At 39.7% G+C, this 19,983-nt stretch overlaps 1 protein-coding gene across 3 annotated transcripts in view; it reads right to left on the bottom strand.

The window, feature by feature from the left end:
* Positions 1-18,148, bottom strand: part of CTNND1 (catenin delta 1) — a 37,810-nt gene extending 19,662 nt beyond the window's left edge. For 2 of the 3 annotated variants that reach the window (XM_063434809.1, XM_063434810.1), the window contains exons 1-2: positions 17,941-18,148; positions 3-220 (exon numbers count right to left, since the gene is read on the bottom strand). In XM_063434809.1, coding sequence (XP_063290879.1) covers positions 3-197 — 195 coding nt within the window. In that variant the 5' untranslated portion in view covers positions 198-220; positions 17,941-18,148. The remainder of the gene's footprint in view (positions 1-2; positions 221-17,940) is intronic. The other variant, XM_063434811.1, reaches the window with a different exon arrangement.
* Positions 18,149-19,983: the final 1,835 nt, after the last annotated feature.

Below are 19,983 nucleotides of genomic sequence, written 5' to 3'. Positions count from 1 at the left end.
ACCTGCTGGCGACGGGTGAGGGTGCCATTGGCGATTGGGGGGGTAGGTTCCTGTGGCGTCACCCACACCCGGTCCAGCTGAGCAGTGACGTGTCTCCTCTCTTCTTCCAGAGCACGAGACAGCAGTTCAAACTGTGCCTCCTGTGCTCGCACTGAGGCCAGGATACTGGCCGGGCTGTCAGACTCTGGCTCATCCATAAGTAGGAAAGAGAGACCCTCAGCTGGAAATGGAGGGCAACACAGAAGAGAAAAAGAGAAATACACCAAATTAAAACCAGCCATTAGCGAGAGAAAGAACCACAAACCCATAGAAGATTCTCACTCCTGGCTGCATGTCTAATAAAAGTAGTGTGCCTCTATTTATAAACTCAATTGCAACCAGGAGTAAGAAGCAGAGAAATATAAGAAAAGCACCAGTCTTGATTGATAGAGAAGAGTAGAAAGATAGGTTTTAAAAGAGGAAACAGTTCAGGAAACGGTTGAATGAAGCAATACTGTAGATACAAGTAGTAGACTGCAAACCACCACTATATGCATGAAGTGATATGGATGTTTAAAGACAGGGCCACTAAGCCACGTTAGTGTGCTAGTTGCTGGAATGGAGTCTTAGGGTACAGTTTCTTCAGCTTTTATTAAAACCTTTGAGCAGTTTGACACCTTCTACTGTTGCCAACACTAAATTAAGCAGTATCAGTTAGAGTGCTTAAAACGTCCCTTTAAGCATGTATGGCTGAAGTTGGAGCAAGCATGATTTTGTTACATATATAGAGGAATGCAAGCAAAAAGTGCATTACTGTGTAAGTAATGTTAATGCACAAAATGTGCTCCAATGCGATTGGGGGAAGCAGACTTATGGACCATAAAAGCTACCACTCATTGTAGTGGTTATCGTGCAGAGCTCATTTATAAGGATAGCATGCATGTTGATACTGTGTAACCCTTGAAATGATATCTAAGAATTCATTAAGTGCAGTATACTTAAAAACTCATTTAGGAATCAAACTACATACAGCCAGCAATACATTAAGCAGCATTCTTCCAACCATTCAACATACTGTACTTATTCTAAGTCAGAAACATTTGTACTCCCTTTACCAGAGAGCACCAATAATATAGTAAACATTTTTTTGTATTTTTTTTTTTTTAAATCTAACACTGAACCAAAAGGCTAAATGCACAAAGGCTTCTGATAACTGCTAAACTCACTAATCCAGAAACCGACACTACAAATGTCTACCAACCTTCCCAATATATACACCATCTGAATAAATGATTAAAGAAAGAGGGCGATATCAACACTGCTGTCTGTTATACTGATTATTCTGCTTTGTGACTAAATCCTTTAAAATCTGTTGTAAAATAAATATGAATTTGGCAGCTATGTAACACTGTTCATGAGATTGCTAAAATTGCCATGCTGAGACTACAGAATGCTGCTCTGTTTTTAAATCTGTAATACTAATGGAGTTCTATGGCCAAACTGGTATTTCCAGTGAAAAGAGGCAACTTAAAAAAATGCTAGAATCCCAGGTGTTAGGTCACCCTGGCACCTGGATATTGGTCAGCCCATTCAGCCCTGGTGCTGGGTATTTGTCAGCCCGTTCAGCAGAGGCAAGCCCACCGAGGGAGCATAGAGGTCTGGCAGTGATGCCGGGATATGATGTCCTTCGGGCTCCGGCATCACAAAACAGCACTCGAGAGCTTGAAAATTATAGCAGCCCACGTGAGCCCAGGGAAAGAATCCGCTCCAGATCTCCCAAAGGTAGGTAAGTTGGATAGACAAAAATAAAAAAAAATGTAAAAAAAAAAATTGACAGTGTGCGAGTGTTTTAAATCAGCAAGTGTAGGACTGTCAGCGTGTTTCGGCGACAACCCCCCCTCCGCCTCCATTGCTGAGAATCAATCTTCTAGATCTCAGCCAAGCCAATGGTTTCCCATAGGAAAGCATTGGGAGGCTCTAGCGCATGCATTGCAAAAAGATATTCTGTGCCAATCAACATCTCCTCAGAGATGTATTGAATATTGGTGCTGCACACTGCAGCACTGGACTAGGAATTACCTATAGTGGCCATCTGAGTGACTGTCAGTAGAGGTGTTCCTAAGCAGCTCTGAAAGGGCAGGGTTTAAATTGAAAAAACCTGCAGGAACATGCTATATACATCAGAACCACAACATTGAACTGTATTTGTTCTGCCGACAATAGTGTCCCTTTAAGATTTTATCTTGTCATTTAAAATTAAGCTTTGTTTAACAAAAAAAAAAAAAATTATATTTGAAACAAATGCTCCTATAGTCCAAGCAAGTATGTTAAGCCCAGTCTTACAACATTAAGTGAGTGTATATGTGTTTGTATAGAGACAGGCAAGTGTTACACACTGCAGTTTTAAATAAAATAAAAATATATATATACACACACATATACAATACTGCAGACAGAATACCTGTCACCTCCTGCTTTAATACAAAAAATAAAATAAAAAGAACACACCCCGACCTTAGTCCTGCAATGTGTCACACACCACCTACTTACTGCAACCCTTGTACTATGAGGCAGTACACACCCTTAGTGCAGCTTTCTGCATATCAAGCTGCATGCAACACTATAGTCATTCCTACAGTCACATGAATACTGCATCAGACATTTATACAGATATGTCAGACACGAAGTAGATCTCACTGAAATATGGTTCTTATAAGTGCTGAACACCAAGTAGTAAGTCACTAAGTTAACAAAAAAAAGTCAAACAAGCAGCTAAAAACTAAATGCGTCCAGCAACTATTTTCAAGAAAGGTAATTCACAGCCTAGAAACTGGGAGGTGCAGGAACAGTGTAGATGTGCAACTGTATACAGATTAAATCTATCAGATGAGTCATCTCTGGTTTAAAAATATAGGAAAAGATTTAACACTGCACAGATTGATATATATTATCACTGACACAAAGCATAGCCAAGAACAGAGGAAGCTGTGAGGGAAGCAAAAAAAAATAAAAAAATTCTGCACAGGAACAAACCCAAAAACAAAAGCAGGAAACTGCATTTTATGTTTAAATGCTTGACTCTAGCTACCTCCTCCACCCAATCACATAACTTACATTAAGTGCTATACATTATGTACACAATATATTAAGCAAAATGCCACCACTGCAAGGGGGCAAATGCATGAAAGCAATATCATATTCAAGGAGTAAGCCATTTCTATTCTAAGGAATATCACTTTAAGCAGCTCTCCCACTTCAGAGAATTTCATGAGACATGTAGGAATATTCACAGATAAGAACACAAAGTGATCAAGGTGTAGTGGTCCTGTCATTTTAAATCTGAAATAGAAAAAAAAAAAAAATGCAGTTTATGTAAAAACTGCAGCTTTTACATAGAACCTTCAAACATAGCTTTAGCGGCCGCCTGGAAGACACCATGCATACGTATACGTTTCCAATGCTCCTTAATGAGGACTGGAGAAATAGGTGGTTCCTGCACATTGTAAGACAAGTTCAATTGAGGATCCATGGGGACTCCATAGACCTCTGTATTGCACTTTGACATATGAGAAAGTACTAGAGAGTAGATCGTATCTGCAAGAGAGCTTCATGTAGATTTGTCTTTAGCCACTCCACTGACTGCTTAATATAAGCAGGCATGTGACTTTTCTAACAACCTCTTTATGGCAATTTAATTTAGAATCTCTTTAGCATGCATAACACAGTGAAGCAAAGTACCTTACAACATAAAAAGTATACACACACGTCCAATTTATCCCAAATTATATACTTCTCCTGAAATAGTTGATCTACATGGAACATCAAAGGTCATAAATCAATGCCCCTCCAGCCAACAGCTAGTGGAGGGAAAATGTAGCCTAATACCTGCAGGGTAAGAATAGTCAAGTTAATTACTCCAATGCTTGTAAATATCCAGCGTCGAAGGTAAATGTGTATCATGTCTGTCTTAGCATTTATACTCAAACTTTTGCTTTCCCCAGAATATATTCAATTTGAATATTTCCCCCCTTCTTAAGTGGGAAAATGTTCCAGTTGTAAAAGATCAGATCTGCATAAATACAATGTGGGAATAGGATAACAACCCATATGCGGACATAAAAATCTGTTTTACAATATAGTAAGTCATTGCCAAAGCAGTACTCGTGCTTATTTGCATTTTTAAGCATGGCATATTGGGGGCATTGTGAAAGCAATCCTATGTCCAAGGCAGACCCTCTGGAATTGTAATGAGGAAATTGAGTTTGAAACTTGGAAAAGGAGAGTATGACCAAATCATAAAATATAACACATTCATAACCCATTTACTGCTCTCATAACATTGTAAGTTTTACTTCCTACCCAGTTTTGCAAGTGCAAACAAGCTTAAGTTTTGTTTTTTTACACTTAAAAAAAGAACCAGCACTACTTGACTTGCCAGGGCTGATCCAAAAAAAATAAAAAACACACAACACTGGATTCCTGCAGCATGTACAGACAGGTTTGCCTTCTACACACCAAAATTAGTGGAAAAGTAAACGGATCGTTTAGATTATAATAATTGGAGTGGGATGTTCCATAAGTTAAAATAAGTTAAAGATAGTCTAAAAAAAAAATAATAATAAAAAAAAAAAAAAAAAAACACTTGCATCACAAAACCATTTACACAGGTTTGAATTAGTAACTAAATTGCCAAAGGTCCCCAATTAAAATCTCCAGTAACAAAAGATCCCCATGGCATCCAGCAGAGATCAGTGTCTAGGCTGCATATCAGATACACAGTAAATAGCCTAGGGCTGGGTGCAGTAGGCAAATACAGAAAATAACAAATATTTACTTAAATCCCACATAAGTAAAAATTCCTAGAGTGTTTAGAAGTGCACACAATTTTTTCACCTGGGAAAAAAGTTTCAGTAGGCCAAAAAATCCCACCCCCCCCAACCATGGGCCTAATAAATGATAGGGAATTTTCCTTATTACCAGTGAGCATAAGGCTATTGAGCAACAGCACTACATTAATATAATCACTTTTCACCAAAGTGTTGAGGATTGCATGTCCATATATAATTACAAGTACTGTATAGGAGTGGGAGTAAAACTTTTAAAGTAATGAAAATGATTTCCTATGAGCTGAATTAAACCAAGTTTCACTCTTTTGCTGCATATGAAGACAGCAACTGGAGTTGTGTTTAACAGTCAGATGTAAAACTTGACCGTTTCTACAAAATTGCAATACATTGCAGGGTTAAAAACTTCAGGGCCAATGCACACAGACCACTTCATTAAGATAAAGTAGTCTGGGTGCATTTAAACAGGGTTTTATTTATTTAAATTGGCCACTTATTGCCAGGAAAACAGGTGGCTGCTAGAACTAGATAAGAGTACCAGGAAATGTTTTTTTTCAAGTTTCAACCCACAGTAAAGAAGGTTATGGGATACATAATCAAGGGCAGAAAAAAAAAAAATAATGTTTATCAGTGATCAACAAAATATTCAAAGGTAACCGGCCACTTCCTTGGATATTAAATATTACTTTTCCCTATAGCCAATATATAGTCATGACAGCTCTTAAAATTTGAAGTTTTATGTACAGGCCTTCGCCACAGCATGCACACAACAGGGAGTATAATGATACAGGTTATTTACTAAATTAAATGGGAGAAAAAAAAAAAGACAAAAAATAAAATAAAAACAGACTAAAAACAGCTGATCTGAGGAAACTTTTTTTAAAATAAAATTAAAATAAAGAAATATTACATTTGCAAAAAATGGGAGTTTATGGTCTTGTTCTGTCTTCCCCCTTGCTCTCACCAATCCATTAACTGTACTTTGAGGCTTGGATGTACATTTCTCTACACAACCTCCTCGCAGGGTCCAGCGCTCACAAGTCTACACTGACTCACCAAATAATTCAGCGTCCACGAATGTGTCAAATTAATGGAAGCCTAGAGCCATGCGCTAAACCCTGACTCTTAGTCGCAGCAGGGCTAAATGCCCAGTGCAGAGAACTGCATGTCCCGGGCAATACAAATTCCACCCCCTGATTAAGCAGTGTCATTCAAAGGGGAACTGCATGTTCTCTGTAAAGGGTCAAATCTAATCATGCCATGGCTATGACGCAATAGTCTTTATATACAGTTCCTCAAAGAAAATACATTTCTTATTTTCAAATCTCTCATAGTATGTCTACTCTTAAATCGCCCGCTTGTGTAAAGCATCCTCCTGTGTGAAATTAGCTGAAGACCTCAAAACCTCACAGAAACTTGTCTGCACTTGTTAAAGAACACAATTGTTGACCAACTTTACCCAGCATAATACGAGTATGTTTTGTAGATAGTGGGGAAGAGGGGGGTGCCAATACATTTCCTGTTTTATAGCTTCCAAACATGCTTATTGTGCAAAATACCTCCCTTTGATTGGACACTGCCTATGGACAAACAAGGAAGTTTGTACAGAGTAAAAGTGGGGTAGGGACCAGCAAAGCAGTAGAACATACTGATGAGGTGGGATTTTAGAGACTTTGGAAATTAATTTTGAAAATGTATATTTTTCTATTCACCGCTTTGTCCCAGTGTATTACAAACATTTTATTTTAACCCAGTCTTTCCCTTTAAAACAGGCAAACAAAATTGCTGGTAAAAGTAGCACACTGAAGCAGAATTGTGTGGACAGCTTCTAACATAATATAGACCAGGAAAGTAGTATTCACTTCAGTCGTTCAGCAAGTAGGAAAGGCATGTACTTTAAAGGAATTTTGCACAATTTTCTGATAAGAGTGAGAAAGACAACCTGCATCTAATAACTTAAAGTCTAAATACACAAAGTTTTCCAAGCTGAGTATATATATTTTAGTTTTCTAACACTTCACCTACTTTTAAAAGCAACTCAAGATAAACATTCATAAAATAACCTGTCCAATTCAGTTATGTTAAGAACTCATTTTCTTTTGTAGAAGGGTTGTGTAGTATTATAAAAAGAAAATAAATTCTACTTGCCCAAGGGTCTAAAGTGGTAGCCCAGTCCACTTGTCCGGACACAAAATTCAATTAAAAATGATTAGGGTCCCTGCCAAAAGCCCTGGGAACTGACATAGCTATTTGTTCAACTTTGAAGTTTAACACAATAAATCTGAAAGGAAAAATGGAGGCAAAAATAGCCAATGTGGAAAAACTAACTCTCCTTTCGTCACAACATGGCTATTTTTGCCATTTAGATTTACTTTACAATAATTTGTAGTCTTGCGAATGACTGTGTCCTAACCTCTGCCATACCACATAGTTTTCATAGTGTGCGCAATGTAGGTTTGGTGACTCACAGAGACCAGTGAGCGCACTGAATGTTTCACGTGTGAGCATTAGTCAAATTTGTTGATAGTCTTAGGGACATATTATAGATATATAACCCTGAATTTTGATGAAGAGTTTACAGGACCTTTTGTCTTCAAATGTGAATACGAAATTACACATTTTAGACCATGTTATATCCTAGTTTATACTACGCATTCCATGTAATTATAAATAAAAATACACTATTTTGCAGGAGTTGTGTGTGTGTTTTTTTTTTTTTTTTATATTTTTTCTTTGAAGTGAGCTTCCGAGACTGACAGAGACCCAGTCAAAGGGGCAAACCACCGATAAATGTTTACATTGCAGCTCTAAGCCACAATGGAGGCACTTCCTGGATCCAAAACAGACCTTTGTTTCAGTAACAGACGCTATGCATGAGGACATCAAGCGTCAGATTTTTCACCATGGGAAAGCATTGATTCAATGCTTTCCTATGGGGAGGTCTAATGTGTGTGGCACAAGACATCGGAGGAGGAACCTTGACCAAGCGCCAAGGAATATCAGCGCTGGAATCAGGATATAGTGCCAGGAACATAGTTTTGTATTCCTGGCACTTACAGTATATCCCTTTAAGCTCAGTACGTGCAGATTTAATAATTACATGCTGCACAGACAGACTCCTGGCACCACAAACACTTCAAATCACTGAGTGGTCATGGTGTTTGCAGTAAAAAATTTAAACTTCAATAATTGGTATGTCATATTCAATGGTATGCTGCCATGTTAAACCCTCCGCACCGCCACATTAAACTTTCTGGTGCAATGTAAATCCCTGGCTTCATTAGCCCTCAGGCTGGACAAAGGTGGTGTCCCCCAGGGTTCTGTTTTGGGACCGCTTCTATTTAACATATCTATAAATTATCGTGAAAGCCAGGTTTCAGTGTTTGCAGATGGCACAAAACTCTGAAGTAATACAATGTGTGGAAGATATTACTTTGCTGCAGAGGGATTTAGATAGCCTGGGGAACTGGGCACTAAAATGGCTGATAAAATTTTATGTAAAGAAATGTAAAGTTATGCACTTCGGTATCAAGAATGCACAGGCAACTTACACCCTAAAGGGTAGTAAATTAGGGATAACCACACACAAATGATTGGAAATTGTTATAGACAACAAATAAGGCAGCAATATGCAATATCATTCTGCAGTTGCTAAGGCCAGTAAGGTTTTGTCATGTATAAATAGGGACATAAATTTATGAAAATATAGTTTTGCTTTTTTATAAATCACTGGTGAGACTACACCTTGAATATGCTGTGCAATTTTCGGCACCTGTTCTAAAGGATATCATGGCACTACAAAAAATGCAGAGATGAGCTACAAAATTGATAAAAGGAATGGAGCATTTAGTTATGAAGAAAGGTTAAAAAAAAATGTAAATCTCTATTTTGGAAATATGCGCCTCAGAGGGGATATGATAACATTATACAAATATATTCGGGGCCAGTACAAACAAACATCTGGGAATCTATTCATAAACAGGGCAATACATAGGGCACAAGGTCACGCATTTAGGCTGGAAGAAAGGAGATTTCATCTAAGGCAAAGAAAAGTTTTTTTTTACAGTAAGAGCAATAAGGATATGGCATTCTCTGCCTGAAGAGGTGGTTTTGTCAGAGTCTATACAGATGTTTAAACTGCAATTGGATAAATACTTGCAAAAACATAACATACAGGGAAATCATTTCTAATTAGTAGGGTAATAGCTGCTTGATCCAAGGAGACATTCGACTGCTATTTTGGGGTCAAGAAGGAATTTTTTCCCTAGTTTGTTGCAAAATTGGAAGTGCTTCAGACTAGGTTTTTTGCCTTCTTTTGGATCAACAGCAAAAGCATATGCGAGGAAGGCTGAACTTGATGGACGCAAGTCTCTTTTCAGCTATGTAACTATATAAATGCTCATTTTGTCAGCACCAATGAATGGTTCATTTTTATTCACCTTTTAAAATCATGTGGTGTCAACTTCATAAAGTTTCAGAATGAGAATTCCCCTAATTGTAGCATGCCATTTGCAGAAATAGACTGCATCAGGCATTTTGTATTGTAAACCATTTTACTCACACACAAGACACTGCATTCTATTAGGGAGGACATATCCATCTGCTTTAATCCCTGAAACTGTACTCCGAGTCACCATGTTGATTACATTAACACCCTATGTATACTACCTCCGCTATGCTTTTTATGGGGTCTTAATTTTGCCATGTGTCATTGGAAAGTAACCAACCTACAATTTTCTCTTAACAGTTAGTGCCCCAAAGGACAACTTTAAAATAAATTTTCTTTTAAAAAGCCTGTAAAAAAAAAAAAACTTCCTTGCATCACATGCTTTAGAGTTAAACAATCTGCAGAAAGTCCTAATGTTAAACTATAATTTCCCTAAATGACTGTGCCCAAATACAGCTCTACTCTGCCCTTGGGTTATCTGTGGCCAATCTAATGCTTCTCAAAGGTTTTGGGGTCTTACAGCACACGTGCAGCAATAGGCACATTAAATTACTAGAATGTTTAAAGAAGCATTGCCTTCCACTTTCAGAGAGCACTCAAAGCAAGTGAAGAACATTTGTGAAAATGTAAAGGTACTCCCAAAATAAATACTAAACTACAATTTATTGTTGCAGGTCTCGTCTAAATACTTTGTAAGCAATACTAACCCTGTCAAGAGTTTGTGGCTAATCAAATTCCCAATGTAACGCAATGATAAGTCTTTGCAATGCAGGTGCTCTGGGCAATTTCTGCCTCTTAACCCCTTGAGGACACATCACATGTGTGACACGTCATGATTCCCTTTTATTCCAGAAGTTTGGTCCTTAAGGGGTTAAAGGAGCACTATAGGGTCAGGAACACAAACATGTATTCCTGACCCTATAGGGTTAATGCCACCATCTAACCCCTTGTCACCCCTCATGCCTCCCTAAATATAGTAAAATCTTACTTTTATTCAAGTTTGAAGCTGCTTATTTTGTCCCCGTTTCCTTTTGACCTGCCCACTGCCATCGGCAGAAGTGGTAGCCTGATCCAATTACAATGCTTCACCATAGGATTGGCTGAGACTGACAAGGAGGCAGATCAGGGGCAAGCCAGCACAATTCAAACACAGCCCTGGCCAATCAGCATCTCCTCAGAGATGAATTGAATCAATGAATCTCTACGAGGAAAGTTCAGTGTCTACATACAGAGGGTGGAGACACAATGTTTGGGTGCATTTTAGGCAGCCATGACCCAGGAAGGATCTCTAACAGACATCTGAAGAGTGGCCAGTGAAGTTATCACTAGGCTGTAATGTAAACACTGCATTTTCTCTGAAAAGACAGTGTTGACAGCAAAAAGCCTGAAGGTAATGATTGTACTCACCAGAACAAATTCAATAAGCTGTAGTTGTTCTGGTGACTATAGTGTCCCTTTAATATAAGCTCCACTGAGCTAAACTACCAGGAAGTTACTGGACCGATTGTCTGACAACCAGGGGAGTAACCAGGTTACAAAAAAAAAAAAAGAAATAAAGACTTTACAATTCTATTAAAATCTGCAATTTACCAATCCCAGGTGCCAGGTCGCCATGGCAACTTGAAATTTTGCCCTGGCACCTGGGATTTGAAGCCCTTTAGCTGAAGGCAGGATGGGGGAACAATGAGGGGGTGAGGGGGGGGCGGCTGGTTGGCTCAGTGAGTTTGGAGGCGGCCGCCCTGGGCTGCATGGATGCCTACCCAGGTAGGGATGCTGGGTGGATTAAAATGTCCATAAGAGTGTGTGTGTGTGTGTGTGTGTGTGTGTAACACTTAACTACATTAAGCTGTTGTGGTTCTGGTGACTATAGTGTCTCTTTAAGAATTGTATTTTTTTGGTAAATTAAACTTTGCTAGTTTCAACAAAAAAACAAAACAAAAACTGGTTCCTAGATTCCAAATTTGTCAAGCCCTGGACTAAGAAGTGTAATTGAATTATAACAGTCATATCATAAAATTGTTCTATTATGTTTCTTAACCCCTTAATGATCACATCCTCCTAAAACTTGAAAATTAATGTAATCTGAGCTACTGGGATAGATCTAACAGCATCACTTGCATACATACCATACATTCATAAGCATGAAGTAAACAAAAGGCATTAAAGCAGTCTGTCCCCCCCCCCCCCCCTCTCTCTCCCTCCCAGCTTTTGCAGTAAACAGTCTTATTTAGAGAAAACGCAGTGTTTAAATTACAACCTAGTGATAACTCCACTGGCCACTCCTCAGATGGCAACTAGAGGTTCTTCCTGGGGCAGTGCTGCACACTGCAGTACTGCCATTTAGTGTAACCACCCTTTGCATAAAAACACTGAACTGTTCTCAGAGATGCATTGATTAAATTCATCTCTATGAGGAGATGCAGATTGGCCAGGACTGTGTTTGACTTGTGCCACTGATCTGCCTCCTTGACAGTCTTAACCAATCCTATAGGGAAGCATTGTGATACGTTCAGACCACGACTTCTGATGAGGTCAACAGACAGGTCAGAGGCAGAAGCTGCAGACTTAAATACAAGTAAGATTTTACTATATTTAGGGATGCAAGAGTAGGTTTGGGGGATGAGGGGGTTAAGATTGTGGTTTTAACACTATAGGGTCAGGAATGCAGGTTTGTGTTTGACCCTATAGTGTTCCTTTAAGACAAATAAGGAACTACTTTTTCTTAAAAGGACACTATTGGCATCACAACAACTTTATCTTAAGTATTTTTGGTGTAAAAATCATGCCCCTGGTGTCTCACTGTTTAATTATCTGCCATTTTGGAGAGAAAACACTGGTTTATTTATGAAGCCCTAGTCATATATCCTGTAACTCCCACAGCCTGCATGAAAAATGGTTTAATTTCCAATCAGATGTTAACCAACTTCATATTTTTTTATCTCCTGCTCTGTAAATTGAACTTTAAAGGGACACTGTAGGCACCCAGACCACTTCAGCTCATTGAAGTGGTGTGGTTGTAAACTCCCATAATCCTTAATCCGGAGCATGTAATTATTGCAGTTTTTATAAACTGCAATAGTTATCTGCTAGGGTTAAAAAGGAACCCTACAGGCACCCAGACCACTTCAGGAGAGGGGAGCCTTGACAAAGGGAGCACTATAGTTTCACTTCAATCACAAAAAGGAGGCCCCTGCAAGGTCTCTAGAAGGTTATTAGAGTATGAGATGAATTCTAAATTAAATACTGTATAATAAAAGGGAGTTTACACATTAGATGCCTCTTTACAGGAAGTGTTTCGGAAGGCTGTGCACGATACATGCATAGAGGTGCGACTAGGGCTGCATAAACAAAGTGGTTTAAAGGGACACTATAGTCACCGAAACAATTTTAGCGTAAAAGGACACTATAGTCACCAGAAAAACTGCAGCTTATTGAATTTGTTCTGGTGTGTAGAATCATTACCTTCAGGCTTTTTTGCTGTAAACACTGTCTTTTCAGAGAAAATGCTGTGTTTATATTACAGCCTAGTGATAACTTCACTGGCCATTCTTCAGATGTCTGTTAGAGATCCTTCCTGGGTCATGGCTGCCTAAAATGCATCCAAACATTCAGTGTCTCCTCCCTCTGCATACAGACACTGAACTTTCCTCATAGAGATGCATTGATTCAATTCATCTCTATGAGGAGGTGCTGATTGGCCAGGGCTGTGTTTGAATCATGCTGGCTCTGATCTGCCTCTTTGCCAGTCTCTGCCAATCCTATGGGGAATCATTGTGATTGGATCAGGCTACCACTTCTGCTGATGTCAGCAGACTGCTTGAGTCTAACAGCATGCAGAGTTACAACTTCAGGCTTGAATAGAGTAAGATTTTGCTATATTTATGGAGGCATGAGGGGCCCACGGGGGCTAGATGGTGGTGTTAACACTATAGGGTCAGGAATACACATTTGTGTTCCTGACCCTATAGTGATCCTTTAATGAAGCAGTTTTGGAACTGTGAGACTGCAAGGGCATGGCCTATACACAAAAACGGCTTCATTAAGCTAAAGTTGTTATGGTGATTATAGTGACCCTATAAGTAATATTCTTAACACCTGACAAGAGACATCTGATCTGCTACACAATCAAGTTTTGTCATTTACATAGCTATGCATCCATCAAGTTAAGCCTCTCACACATCTGATTTTGCATCACTGGTGATGGCTGTGAGGAAAAAGGCTGTGTATGGAGGCTACCATGTGTCAAGGGATCCTCCATAGACATCTGTGTTGTACGGTCATGCATGCCCGAGAGAACAGCACTGAAGCAAGCTACTGGTAGGTGAAACATCAGGCGCTGAAGAGGATCAAACAGATTAGCTGCCGCAAGGGACATCTTCCGCCACAAAAACTTACCTGTCCACTGCAACCCAAGGCCATCACAATGTCAAGTGATGAAGGACACCAAAATAGATGTTTCAGGTGAAAAAAATATTTCTCAATGTACAATGTTCTTCTGAAAAGCATTGTACATTGAGAAGGTTGTTTCATCCGAAAGGTGTGTGTTTTGGTGTCCTTCATTAAACTTGTAGCCCTGTGGTGAATTGGATTTAATTGTTGCACTTGTTTTTTGTTCATAATAAGGTTATTACTGTTTATGCTACTATTAGTGAGCCATAGTGGTTACGAAACCAACTTAACAGAAGTGATATTTATATTGAACTTTTTTTGCAATTCTTTTTAGGATGATACTGCAGTATATCAGTTTTCCAATTTCCACCTAAAGTTTTGTCAACTTGACTGCTATACATAATGAAAAGTAGTTTCCTTATATATTTAACGAAGACTACAGCAGATTGAGACACAGGGAAGTACGTAGATGCAGATTAGAAAGTGTTTATTTTTAGGCAACACAGCCACTTTAATTATGCTAGAGCAATTTCCATGGTCATACAGTAGAAAAAGACCGTTATGGAATGAATAATTGAATCTTAAAAGAACTATCCACTGCCCAAACACAAAATAAATTAAAAAAAAAAAAAACATTGTTTAATAGATATAGTCCAAATAAAAACTTGAATGCATTTAAATACCTTTTTTATTTGGGGTATATTTAAAAACAGCGTGCAAGACCAGCAGTTCTCGTCTGCTGCCTTTGTAAACCTTCCCCCTTCTAACCCTGCCCAGACTTTCTGTGGCTGTCCAATCACAGATTACAGAGATGTGTTTGCAAGAAAAGCGCTCTGAGCAATTGCTGCCTCTTATGTTTAGCTCTACTGAGCCAACGTAACCAGGAAGTACCATTACTGTTAGTTTGAAAGCCAAGAGGGTATAACCAGGTTAGTTTCGAAAAGGGTAAATTTTTATTGAAATCTGCAGTTTTTCCGAAATGAGGGCAGACAAAGATTTTCAGCAAGATTTAGGGGTCTGGAGTGTTCCTTTAAAGAGTTACTCCAATAATCATTAATTCTTCTGCATGCTCTATGAAAAGTCAGGACTGTAAAAGGATCACAATAGTGTCAGGAAAACAAACTTGTTTTCCTGACACTATATAACCCTTAGGCTCCCCCCTCTCGTTGGGCTGAAGAGGTTAAATGCTTTCCTATGGACGTTCTGCACGCTGGACGCGATTTTCGCATAAGCGCCTCTAGCGGCTGCCAGGAAGACAGCCACTGAAACTGCTATATTTACATCTGAAGGGTTAGAACCTGGGGGACTTGGCACCCAGACCACTTAATTGAGCTGAAGTGGTCTGGGTGACTATAGTGGTTCTTTAAGCACCTAAACAATAATGCCCAACAGGCATCTCTTACCCCTTGTATTTGTATGTGTATATTGTACGTTTCTCAACTAATTGTACAGCGCTGCGGAATCTGTGTGCGCTTTATAAATAGCAATAATAAATAAAAATAAATAAACAGGCCTTAAGACCAAAAAAGGGGGGGGGGGGGGGGGAGACTCCTTGTAGTAACAGTTTCGGACACCATAACAACTAGTGTTTTTTTTTCTTACCTGGTTGCTCTTCAGCAGCCTCCGGTTTCTTTAGGAGATTCAGGAAACGCAGAGTGTCATAGGACAGGGGTGCCGCTGATTGAGCGGGGAGCTACAGATTGTCTTAGATCGTCAGGTGACTGCTCTAAGCCAATAAGTGGCACCCCCACACTACAGGACTGTGCTTTGTGAAGAAACTGGATGCCGCTTGGGACAGGAAGATCCGGTGGTGGAGAGCAATCTTAAAACTACTTAAGAGTGGTTTAACCCTTTCAGGTAAGAAGGTAAAAAGGGACCGATGGGCACCACAACAACTTAATTTCAATAAAGTTGTTATGGGGCCCATACAGTTCCTTTAACTTTTAGATATCCTTATGGAGAGACGTGGGTTGACAGATCCAACAGTCTGAACAGTGATAACAGACATAAGATAACTATATACGTTAATTCGATGCAATGGCAAAGGACTACTTCTAAAAATAATCTTAGTTATTTACATTATGAGCAAAAGGTAGACCCTAGTATGCTTTGTGATTTTAAATGCAGCTAAAGTATCATTGGTAATTGCACAATATATGGGGATCAATATTTAAGCCATCTTCACTTCATGTGTATCTAAAAATATGTGGCTACTTATATGGCGTATTAAAGTTACTAGACCACAAGTCTTAACACCTAGAAAGAAGTAATCATAAGTTTACATGGGTGTAGCTAAGCTATAGTCAAGAAGCACTAGAATGGGGCACCAATTTTTTTTTTTTTTTAAATACACTTAGATTTATACCCCTGGGTGACATGACAGGGTGTAAGTATTAGAAATGGTATCAGTCAGAACGCTCCCAAATTTAGACTCTCGATGTAACAGAACAGCATGAATTTCCTAATAAATTATCCAGAAACCTCTGGTGTCACAACTGTGATTAGGCCCTGGGGGTAAAACCCCTTACCTCTGTGATCAATAGAATCAGCTGAAGACTCCTTTCCCTCCACAAAAGGGGAGGCATTAAGAAGCTTCTACTTGAACTAAAGGAGGTTTGGGAAACATACCTATTAAAGGACCAAAAATTGGTGCTAAGTCAAAAACTTACAGCTGTGGAAACTTGTTAAAAGAGTGAGATTGGAAGTTAGGAAACAGTCAAGAGGTGGCTCATGCAGGGAGTACAAAACCTGTCCCATACAGTGGTTCTTTAAAGGCCCAATACAGACGCAGGAATGTCCTTTTTGTGGAGTGCCAGAATCTATAGGCCTAGGAGTTCTACCTTCTTTCCTCAAAGAGCTGATTACAACATTATAGCTGAAGGAGAAGAATCACCACTGATAGTCTTTGTATTCATAAGGCTGCATCAACCCTTGTGAAGTCTCCAAGAGACATCGCAGTAAACAGATATAGCTAACTGGGCTGCCATTATGCCCCATTTCATAACTTCGCTAGTTATTGGTTACGAGGGCTGTTCTATATAATTCAGTAATCTCCCATTCTCCTTGCTTGCAGAGATGTCAGTTGGCACACAAACAGGTTGTTAAGAATCACTTCATCAAGTTGGTTCCATAATTTTTTATATAGAGTTTACTTCAACAGCTGGGGATACTGGTCCTGCCATTACAAGAAGCTGTGATTCATCCAGACTGTGCCAGAACACTGTTTGATCATGTATACATTTGGCCAGCTGAGACATCTCTACAATGAAATGCCTCTCTAGACCATTGTGAACCCTTAGTAAAGTCTGATACAAGTATAGTACATCTATAGCTTGCAAAAGATCATACCAGAAGACCTTCCCTTTTATCTTGAATGGTTAGTCTGGAGCGACTTTTCAATTCTACCATTTGTTTTTCTCCTCCTATTCTCAAACTTTGAAACTGCATTGTAATCACATTACTAACTCCAACACACATATTGTGTGCCAGACTTTCATACTTATTCATATTATGTGTGTACACACACACACACAATTCACTGTTAAGATTCAACATAACATGAATACAGTATTGAACTACAAGAGATCAGGTTAGTGTCTAATGACACACTTACAAGAAACAAATCCCACACATCCTCAGATATATGACTCCTCTGCTCACGCCTGCTATATATTCCAGTCTTACCAACTTCATCAAATAAAGTATGTTATAAAGGCAATACATGCACTAAACCGAGTTATCGTGAACTGCGATCCCAATAGTAATTACGTAGGTAAAAGAGAGTCAAGCTGCATCAAGTAAAAACATTTCAAACCTGCCATTTAATTATTTTGGCCCAGACTTGGCTATAAATCTGGAATGTTGTGAATAACCCTCAAAAGTAGATCTAAGAGGTTGAGGCCCAGTTGTGAGCACTTTAAACAAAACCCAAGTGGAAACAAAGCCACAAAACAACAACAACATTGATAGTAATAATAAATATAATATGATGATAGAGTGTTAGTGGAGGGGGAGCGGGGCAGCATGCCAGGACTCAGCACATGATTTGATTGAAGTGATTGGGTTAGAGCGGCTGCAGGGGGTTAGAGAGAGAGGTCAGACGGGGCCTGCTCAGCCCAACCCCGGCAGCAAGGCGGCAGCTCGGCCCGGGGCGCTCCCCGGCGCTCAGGTAGCCCACAGACACCCACCCACACCCACAGGTAGAGGAGGCCACTTCCATACACTCGGCGGTGACCCACCCCCCCTGACCCGGAATACCGGCGGCGCGCTCATCATACTCACGGTGGGCTCAGCGTGTCTCTGGGCTGCGAGCAGAGGTGGGCTGGGTGACGTCACTCACGGCGGTTCTCTCCCCACCGCTCAGGGCTCCGTCGCTCGGACCGAACCCGCCCTTCCCAGGACTAGCCGGTGACGTCACTGCCTGCCCACCAGCGTCCAATCAGGGAGCGCGAAAAAAAGGAGGCCGGCAAGCCGCCAATGAGAGAGCGTGTTGTACAGGCAGCGAGAAAGAGGGCGTGTGCAGGGAGGGGTGTTATATATACATATAGACACACACGAGATAATAGGGAGTGGTAGGGAGATGCGCGAGATAAGAGGAAAAGGGAGCAGGAAGGAATGCCATACTCCATGCAGGTAGAGCCCGAGGGCTCTATTCACTAAACAGCGGGTTAGAGCGAACTGGAAAACACAATCCGAATGGGAGAACAGACAGCCCGGCTATAGGAGGGAGAATTGTCTGGAATTCAAAGTGAATTTCAAATTAAAATCTAAAGTAACAGGAGTGGGAGCCAGCAGGATGGGAGAATCCCTGCCATGTGTGGCCTTCAATGTGACATGTCACAATATCGGAAATAACCCATTAACCCCTTAAGGACCAAACTTCTGGAATAAAAGGGAATCATGACATGTCACACATGTCATGTGTCCTTAAACTATAGTCTGACCGGGATATTCACTGTCTGAGCATTGCTGAGAATTCAGAACGAATTTAAAAAATTAGATGGGATTTTAATAATAATAATATCTAGTATTTATAGAGCGCCTTTCTCAGCGCACGCTCTCAGAATTAACCAAATCGGCAGCTGAGTAGTGATAGATGTTATTAGCCAATTGATGGTACTCGTTATATTGACCTCAGAAGGATGAAGGGCTGAGTTGACACTGACAGGATTTAAACCTGTGACCTTGCATTTTTGAACAGGCTACCTCACTGTTTTTGATTTGGCACTTTTGGCCTTAAATTTTAACTTAACGTCGAAATCTCAGCAAGTTTTACTTTAGTGAATAACCCAGAGAGTTTGGCTATTTTAGACCACAGATTTGTTTGTGTGGGGGTATAAACCCTTTGTATGTTTGCAGTTATATAGTCAATGAATCAGGATTGTTAAACCCTACAACCCCTGTTAATGTGGGCTAGGTTTCCCATTCTGATCCACCAGTTTTTGCTAAACATCCTGGGATAGTCCACAACAGCTGATAAGATCAACTAGCAAATCACTACTGAACATATACATTGGTGAGAGAGTCTATTTCACCCCTGGGACATCTCTAAAAGCCAATACAATGCTCCTTATAAGGAAACATTGGGATCCTACAGGGCATGCACAGCACTCACCACACTGTGAATATAATGCTTCTCATTTTTGTTTTTCCTTTTGTTACCACTATTATTATTATTTGTGTATTTCTATTTTTGTTTTTCCTTTTGTTACCACTATTATTATTATTTGTGTTCACATTGTCTTACTGCATCTCCATTAAAGGTTAAGTTTTATCATTACTACTAGGAAGGGGTTTCCTAACATGGTCGATCTAGATTAGAGATTAGGAGTTTCCTATCTCTTTCTTTATCTTCCTCTTTTTCTTTTTCTCCTTAACACGTATGTAAGGGTTACCCCCTTTCCCAGGATTCCCCAGACACACTCATAGGCTGGTTGCCGTAGGCAACTGGCTTGTTTGTCTTCTCTCTTTCATATTGAAGCATTGCCTTCCACTTTCATCAAGTACAGTAAGAAAGAGCACCCTTAAAGGGACACTATAGTCACCAAAACAACTTTAGCTTAATGAAGCAGTTTTGGTGTATAGATCATGCCCCTCCAGTCTCACTGCTCAATAGTAGCATTTGATTTGAGGAGCACAGCATTTATAGGAACACTTTAAATTTAGGGGTGTGAGTGGGGTTGCAAAAATAATAATAATAAAGGTGTGCTGTGTCTTTAAGACCTGTATAAAAAGTGTTTATCACACACAATGTAAAAAACTGAAACAGTAATTAAAGTGCTCTCTAACTATATCATAAACTGTCAATGTGTGATATTTCATTTT

This window comes from Pelobates fuscus, chromosome 10, assembly GCF_036172605.1.
Source record: "Pelobates fuscus isolate aPelFus1 chromosome 10, aPelFus1.pri, whole genome shotgun sequence".
Lineage (NCBI taxonomy): Eukaryota > Metazoa > Chordata > Amphibia > Anura > Pelobatidae > Pelobates > Pelobates fuscus.
This window is presented reverse-complemented; position numbering and strand designations above follow the sequence as displayed.